An 8,348-nucleotide genomic window follows, 5' to 3' on the forward strand; every position below is an offset into this window, starting at 1 on the left:
CCCTGGTTGTCTCACCTCCTACCTCGCCGTCCGGCCTGTAATGAATCGTGGTTTTGACATGGAGTCGAAACCTGAACTTTGACGCTTCATCCAAACACCACGACTCTCCCAGCTTTTGTTCTTCCTGCTGGTGTTTGCTCTGTGAAGCATGAACACAGCCGCCCGGAAAGCTCCCTGCCATCTAGCCTCTGCCAGGCTTTTTAACATAAACATGCACAGGCCAGGGTCTGGGTTCTGGTGTTGTTGTTTTTAATACATATTTTCTTACTGATTTCAGAGAGGAAGGGGGGGAGAGAGAAACATCAATGATGAGAGAATCATGGATCGGCTGCCTCGGACAGGCCCCCTGGGGGTGGAGCCTGCAACCTGGGCCTGTGCCCTGACCCAGAATCGAGCCGTGACCTCCTGGTTCCTAGGTTGACGCTCACCCACTGAGCCGCGCCGGCCGGGCCAGGTTCCGGTTTGGAGACTGGCTCTGGGAACCTGGCTCCGGGCCCAGGGTGGCTGAAGGCTGTGTGCGCCCAGCGGGCTGTGGGCTCTCCCCCCTCCCTGCGGTCAGCAGCTGTGCTGGAGGGAGCGTCCAGAGAACTAATCCCGCCAGCACGGAGCCCGCACAGGGCCAGCCGCCCGCTGCTCCATCAGGTCCGGAGCCCAGGCCGATCCTTTCCGGTCGGCCCCTTGCAGAGGGGCGGCTGCAGGCAGGTCCCCGTCCTGCCCAAGGAGGGTCCTCCTCACGGATTCCTGTCCCCCCTCCCTTCCTCCCCCAACAGCCCCACATGCACCCCACCTGCCCCACCAGCACCGCCCTCCGCCCTGTGTTTCTGTGGTCACTTCCCGGCCAGATATAGTGGACGTGGGCCGTGGCCTTCACTGTGGTCTTGCCCTAAAATGGTAATTTCTAGGCGTCCTGCGTGACTTCCCGTGCTGCCCGGGCTTCTCTGAGCAGCTGCTGCTTCACCCAGACTTTGTTGCCCGTCTGCCTGCGAGGCCCTCGGTGCTGGGTCCTCCCGCCCACTGAGCTCTCGGTGACGGCACCGCGGGTGTTTGCAGAGAGCGCGGTGGCTCCCGGGACCTCCCACCTTGGGTTTCTCTGCACCCCGCGTGTTACCACCGCCGTCGGTGTTCTGTGGGTGAGGGGCCTGCACTTGGGGGAAGATGGTCTCCCCAGCTCAGGCAGAAAGGGGCGCAGGGCCGTCCTGGGGCTTCTGGGCTCCGCCCGTGGCTGCAGAGCAAGGTGTCGGCTGGGCTCTCACGTGACGCTCTGTCCGGGGGAGCTCGCTATCCCCTTGCCGCTTTCCTGGAACTTTCTAGAATCAGAATCGACCCCGGGCCTCATCACGGCCCACTCCTGCCTGCTCCATGGAGGGACGCCTCAGAGCTCTCGCTGTCTGTCGGCCGCGGTGGTCAGGAGCCCGGCTGGGGGCCGATGGGCGGGGGCAGAGGACGGCTGTGGCCTCCCTGTCCCCACCCTCGGCCCTGAGCCCTTGTGCCCTGGAGAGGGGGCACTGGGACGTGGGGACAAGCTGGGGGCGTGTTTCCGAAATGCTGGTTAATTGTTGCGTTCAGGGCAGTTTTCTTTCCGTTCGTGTTATTGGTGGAAGTCGTTATCAGGTTGTGAAATAGTAATTCCGTGGCTAATTGCTGAGCCAAGCGCTCTGAGTAGGAAGCAGTGGCTCCCGGGCCTCGTTCTGTGTGTGTGTGTGTGTGTGTGTCTGCGAGGACAGCAGTCGTGGGTTGGCGCCCGCCCTGGTGACCTCATGGGACTCGATCCGCTCTCTAAGGACTGTCTCCAGATGAGGCACGTGCTGGGCCAGGGGAAGGACCGCAGTGTGAGACCCGTAATCGTCTCCATTGGACTGTGGGATGGGTTGGACATGTGAGTAAGGAATTTTATCTAAGACATAAAGAAAGCCGTCTTTCTGTGAGTTTGCGAAGACTTTCATGCTTGTTAGAATGTTGAGTCTTCATTCGAGTTGGAGGAGGGAACACAGACATCGTGCCTCTGCCGGGGGCTCAAGGGGCCAGGGCCAGAGCCCCGCTCGCTCCGCCCGAGGAGGACCCGCAAGCGTCCGCGTTCTGTCCGTCTCAGTGTCCACACGCCACGCGCTCTGGCCCGTCCTGGGCAGTTCAGGGCCTGCCTTTGTCCCAGAAAAGTCGACCGCCGGTCTCCCCAGGCACAGGAGACACGTACCTGTTAGGACGGAACCTCCTTAGACATCTGCTGGGAACGGCAGGTGGAGACCAGGCATTACCTTCTCTTCCCCCCCTCGGGCTGAATGGGCTCTGTGGTTCCGAGACGCTCACTGAGGAAACGTTGTACACAGTTAGCCACCAACAAGGGCTCCAGCTCAGCACCGTCCTGGAGCCAGCCCCGAAGGGTTGCACAGGTGCACAGACTGAGCAGCTGTGGGTGAGCCTGTGTTCATTACCCCAAAAGTTTGACGTTAGGTTCCCAGTGGGTTAACCAGCAGAGGCGGGGGGCGGGGGGTGTTAGTGCCGTCTCATCTCCCGGGATCTTGGCTGGAACTCCTGTAAGATGACTTTCTCACTCTGCCCTGTGTGACGGGGCCTCAGAGGAGGGATTCGTCTGAGGAATGGGCTGCTGGTGCCGCTTCCTGAGTTCCCTCTCTCTGTTGGTTTTGTTGTTTTTCGTTAATCCTCCCCTGCGGGTGTCCCTCAGGGAGGGAGGGAAGAGAAAGAGGGGAGCATCGATGTGAGACATCGATTGGCTGCCTCCCGAATGCGCCCCAGCCGAGGCCAGGGATCCAACCTGCAACCCAAGTGCTTGACTGGGAATCGAACCGCCGCCCTCCACGTGCAGGCTGGCGGTCTAACCCCGGGCAGCGCCCTTCCTCACGTTTCTAACGGAATGTTCCCGACGATAAGCGGGGCGAGCCCGAGTGTCTCTAACGCCCTTCGTCTCCTCTCCTCGCAGGGACCTGCGCTTCAACCGGATCCGAGAGATCCCGCCCGGAGCCTTCAGGAGGCTGAGAAACCTGAACACCTTGTAAGTGCCAGCGCCCACGTGGCCAGAGGGAAACAGCGCACACCTGGGGTCCTTGCACACCTGCATCCTCGCACACCCAGGGTCCTCGCACACCTGTGATCCTCGCACACCTGGGTCCTCACACCTGTGATCTTCGCACACCTGTGGTCCTCACACCTCTGGGGTCCTCGCACACCTGCATCCTCGCACACCTGCATCCTCGCACCCCTGGGGTCCTCGCACACCTGTGATCCTCGCACACCTGGGGTCCTCGCACACCTTCATCCTCGCACCCCTGGGGTCCTCGCACACCTGCATCCTCGCACACCTGGGGTCCTCGCACACCTGTGATCCTCGCACACCCGGGTCCTCGCACACCTGCATCCTCGCACACCTGGGGTCCTCGCACACCTGCATCCTCGCACACCCAGGGTCCTCGCACACCTGTGATCCTCGCACACCCGGGGTCCTTGCACACCTGAATCCTCGCACACCTGGGGTCCTCGCACCCCTGGGGTCCTCACACACCTGCATCCTCGCACACCCAGGGTCCTCGCACCCCTGGGGTCCTCGCACCCCTGGGGTCCTCACACACCCCAGGGTCCTCGCACACCCCGGGGTCCTCGCACACCTGGGGTCCTCGCACACCCGGGGTCCTCACACCTCGCACACCCGGCGTCCTCGCACCCCTGGGGTCCTCGCACACCTGGGGTCCTCACACACCTGGGGTCCTCGCACACCCGGGGTCCTCACACCTCGCACACCCGGCGTCCTCGCACCCCTGGGGTCCTCGCACACCTGGGGTCCTCACACACCTGGGGTCCTCGCACACCCGGGGTCCTCACACCTCGCACACCCGGCGTCCTCGCACCCCTGGGGTCCTCGCACACCTGGGGTCCTCACACACCTGGGGTCCTCGCACACCCGTCCTCACACACCTGGGGTCCTCACACCTCGCGCCCCTGGGGTCCTCACACACCCTCAGTCCTCGCACACCTGGGGTCCTCACACACCCTCAGTCCTCGCACACCTGGGGTCCTCACACCTTGCACACCCGGGGTCCTCGCACACCCTCAGTCCTCGCACACCCAGGGTCCTCACACCTCGCGCCCCTGGGGTCCTCACACACCCTCAGTCCTCGCACACCTGTGGTCCACTCACACCCGGGGTCCTCGCACACCTGTGGTCCTCACACCTCGCACCACTGGGGTCCTCACACACCCTCAGTCCTTGCACACCTGTGGTCCGCTCACACCTGTGGTCCTCGCACACCTGTGGTCCGCTCACACCTGCCTTCGCCGTGCGTGGCAAGGCCCCCGTTTCCATGGTGGCCACAGCCCTGACCGAGGTGCAAACCCAAGAGGCGGCTTTTCGAAGCTGCGGGACCGTTTCCCTGGCGCGAGGAGAGTGTTGAATCTGACGGAACCTCCCTCCTCAGGCTCCTCAACAACAATCAGATCAAGAGCATCCCGGCCGGGGCCTTCGAGGACCTGGAGAACCTGAAGTATCTGTAAGTCCCTTCGGCTCTTCGCTCCGAGGCGTCTGCCATTCACGGGGGGCCGTTCACTCCGAGCTCCGTGTGTCCCCCCCGTGAATCCTTGTGCAAACACCCGTGTCACAGAGCTCTCATTCAGAAGGAGCGAGACATTTGCGGGGGGCGGGGGGTGAATGCCTTGTCCTAAGGATAGAGGCTGTTAATTGTGTGTTTGGCTGCTAAGCCTTAAGGACAGTAGGTTGAGTGAAATTAAAATCCGGGGCCTCGGAAAACCACTCTGGACAGAGTCGTGCCACCACTTGGGGTGGGAGTTGCCGGTGTCCCGGCTGTAAACCAGGCGCTTTCAGGACGGATGGCTTTCCCGCGAGGCGCACGGCAGCCCTCGGGCGTGTCCCCGCTCCGTTACTTCCCCACCTGCCTCCAGGTGACGTCACCTCTCCTTGCTGTGCAGTTACATTTGGAAGTAGATTGTAGTTGATTTACTAGCGTGGGAGCCATCGGCCCGCCCGCGTGGGTTTGCAGTTCAGGATATGACCTTGGGGAGGCGCTGTTTTCCTGCCTCAGGGACACTGACTGTAAAATCGTAACGAAAAGAAAAACCCACTCCGGGCAGATTCCTGGTCTGGCAGGTTAGACGTCTGTGCCTCGTGCTTTGGGCAAAAGTATCTTTTAGAACTTGGCTCCCTTGTTGATGAGGGATGTATATCACTTTTGGGGGGGGTTATGTTATACGTGAATCTGAGCACCTGTAAGTTACGTCGGTTTTTAATGTCATATTGTTGGTGTTGATGTACATGTTAGAATTGGTGTGTTGTGTTCTTTTTTTAAGGATGATCTTTCAAAAATATTTTTTTAATTGATGTCAGAGAGGAAGGGAAAGGGAGAGAGAGATAGAAACGTCAATGACGAGAGAGAATCATGGACCGGCTGCCTCCTGCACGCCCCACACTGGGATCGAGCCCACAACCCGGGCCGGTGCCCTGACCAGGAATCGAACCCTGACCTCCTAGTTCACAGGTCGACGCTCAACCACGGAGCCACGCCGGCCGGGCTGGAATACTTTTGACGTTAGATGTCAGTGGTTCTTAACTACAGAGCTAACTTGAACTGTTTCTTAAAATACATTTTCCTCAATGAAGATATTTGAAAGTGTGATGTGTAGATGTTTTTCTTCGTCCCTTTTGGCGTAGTGTGTTAATTCTTTTTAATTCTTCGTGACCATCACTAAGCCTTACTGCTCATTTTTAAAACACGGGGCAGGCCTCCCGTCTATTTTTGTCATTTTTATTTGTGTGTCTGCTCTGTTATTTTTTATTATTATTCTAAGTGCTGTGTGCTCCAGAAGCGAGCTCCGTTCCTTGGAGAGCAGCATCCCCAGTGTGTGTGTAGCGTGTTTCCGTTTCACATTCAGTTTGAACTACTGACGAGCAATGTATCATTAACTTTGCAAATACATTTGATGCGAAGGAGTTTGGGATACTCGCTTCTCCCTTCCATCTCTTTCCAATGGTCCTTTCAAACCTGGTCCCCTGACCGCCCCCTCTCAGGCCCCTGCTGCAGCGTCTCGCCTCTGTCTTCCCCGGAGCGCACCCATGAGGCCGCGCCCCGTGCGCCGGAAGGTTTCACAGGTGAGGAAAGTGAGGCCTGAGAGCGGGAGGGACTAGTCCAGCCGTGGGCAAACTACGGCCCGCGGGCTGGATACGGCCCGTTTGAAATGGATAAAACTAAAAAAAAAAAAAAAAAACCCGTACCCTTTTATGTAATGATGTTTACTTTGAATTTATATTAGTTCACACAAACACTCCATCCATGCTTTTGTTCCGGCCCTCCGGTCCAGTTTAAGAACCCATTGTGGCCCTCGAGTCAAAAAGTTTGCCCACCCCTGTTCCAGGCCCAGCCTCCTTCCCCGGGTCCCGAGCCCGAGCCCAAGCCCGAGCCCTCGCGGAGCGCGTTTGGTGGGCCGGGCACTGATGGAGGGGCTGTGTGACTGACTCCGTGTCTGAGAAGTCTCTGCAGCATACTGTTCTGCCGTGGCCCGTCGGCGCCCAGGTGTGTGTCCGCATCTGCTGGGACCCAGTGACTCTGGGAGGCAGAGACCTTCGCGCCCTAGTTCTTCCCGACGGTGGTTTCACTCCGAGACGTGTTCGCAGTTGATTCTTGGAAGGTGACCCTGTGGAAACCAGTGGCGTCCCAGTGTCTTGACTGACATGCGTTTGCACGTATTGGTTTGGTCCGAGTGTTTTCTGTCTGTCTGTCTGTCTGTCTGTTTGTTAATCCTCACGGGAGGATACATTTTCATTCATTTTTAGAGAGTGGAAGGGATGGAGGGAGGGTGAGAGGGACACATTGATTGGTTGCCTCCCACATGTGCCTCCATCCGGGCCAGGGATCGAACCTGCAACCCAGGTACCCCCGACCCTTCAGTGTGTGGGCCGGCGCTCTAACCACTGAGCGGCCCAGCCCACGTGGTTATGCATCCTTCCCGGGGTTCCTTACTCTGGCTTTCTTTAAAAAATATGTATTTTTATTGATTTCAGAGGAAGGGAAAGGGAAAGAGAGAGAGAAACATCAATGATGAGAGAGAATCATGGACCGGCTGCCTCCTGCATGCCCCACCCTTGGATCAAGCCCCACAACCTGGGCATGTGCCCCGATCGGGAATCGAGCCATGACCTCCTGGTTCATAGGTCAACGCTCAACCGCTGAGCCACGTCGGCTGCGCCATCTCCTGCTTTTTTAAAGTGCACGCAAACACGTGGTCGCCGTGGTGTTCATTTTGTTTTGAAGAAATGCCCAGAAGTTCCCTCCTCGGGAGCGTAACTCACGCCGACCCCGGAGGTGCCACCTGCTGGGCCGTGTGCGAGCTTCATGCCTGTGCATTACGTGCAGTGACCCTGTCGGACGGCCGCTCTCTCCACTGCACAGGGAGGGCACCGAGGCAGGAGGGGCCGCACAGCACGGAGCGTTAGGGGTGGCCACGCGGAGTCTGTTCAGCGGCCTGCACCCACGTTGCTCACTGAAAGGCAGTCACGTTGTTCTGCGAGCGACGTGCAGTATGGCAGCTTCGGGGGAAAGTCGCTTGTTAGGCAGAGTGGGAGGCTGGGAACCCGGTCACTGGGGGCCGACAGGAGGTCAGCATGCAGGACTCACCTAGTTCCCATGATGCTCTGGGGCTCCCCGAGGTCCGACCCCGGAGCAGGAGGGCTGTGCTGGGGGCCAGCCCTGCTGAGACAGGTGGACAGACCCCCGCGGTTTGTCCTTCCCGAGCCGAAGACTTTCTAAAATAAATATGTTTTTATTGATTTCAGAGAGGAAGGGAGAGAGAGAAACATCAATGAAGAGAGAGAATCATGGATCAGCTGCCCCCTGCACACCCCACACTGGGGGTTGAGCCCACAGCCTGGGCATGGGCCCTGACCGGGCATCGAACCGGGACCTCCTGGTTCCTAGGTCCATGCTCAGCCCCTGAGCCACGCCCACCTGGCGCACCTGTCACTTTCCTGAAGCGGCAGGTGTGGTTGGAGCAGCTCCACCTGGATTCCCTGTGATTCCCTTGAACCTGGGTGGGGACGGGAGGAGCGGCACTTCCTGTGCGGTGTCCCCATGTCCTGCCCGCCTGCCCGCCCGCCCGCCGAGTCTGCAGTCCCTGCGCAGGGGACGCCGAAGCCGCTAACGCTCCTTTCTTGTTTCAGCTATCTGTACAAGAATGAGATCCAGGCGATTGACAGGCAAGCCTTTCAGGGACTTTCCTCCCTAGAACAACTGTAAGTGGCCCGCATGTGCCCTCTGCTGCTTAGGGAGTCCCGCCCGTGCCCCCGCAGGGAAGCGGACCCTGTGCCGTGTGCATGACGCATGCTGCGCGTGTGG

The 8,348-nt window shown here is 59.3% G+C and overlaps 1 protein-coding gene across 1 annotated transcript in view; it reads left to right on the plus strand.

Moving 5' to 3' along the window:
• PXDN (peroxidasin) overlaps positions 1–8,348 on the plus strand; it is a gene marked incomplete at its 3' end in the record, with an annotated part of 59,151 nt that overhangs the window by 12,706 nt on the left and 38,097 nt on the right. Inside the window, 3 exon segments of the mRNA XM_014540545.1 lie at positions 2,936–3,007; positions 4,425–4,496; positions 8,174–8,245. Coding sequence (XP_014396031.1) covers positions 2,936–3,007; positions 4,425–4,496; positions 8,174–8,245 — 216 coding nt within the window.

Source organism: Myotis brandtii, unplaced genomic scaffold (assembly GCF_000412655.1).
Source record: "Myotis brandtii unplaced genomic scaffold, ASM41265v1 scaffold247, whole genome shotgun sequence".
In the NCBI taxonomy this organism is placed as follows: domain Eukaryota; kingdom Metazoa; phylum Chordata; class Mammalia; order Chiroptera; family Vespertilionidae; genus Myotis; species Myotis brandtii.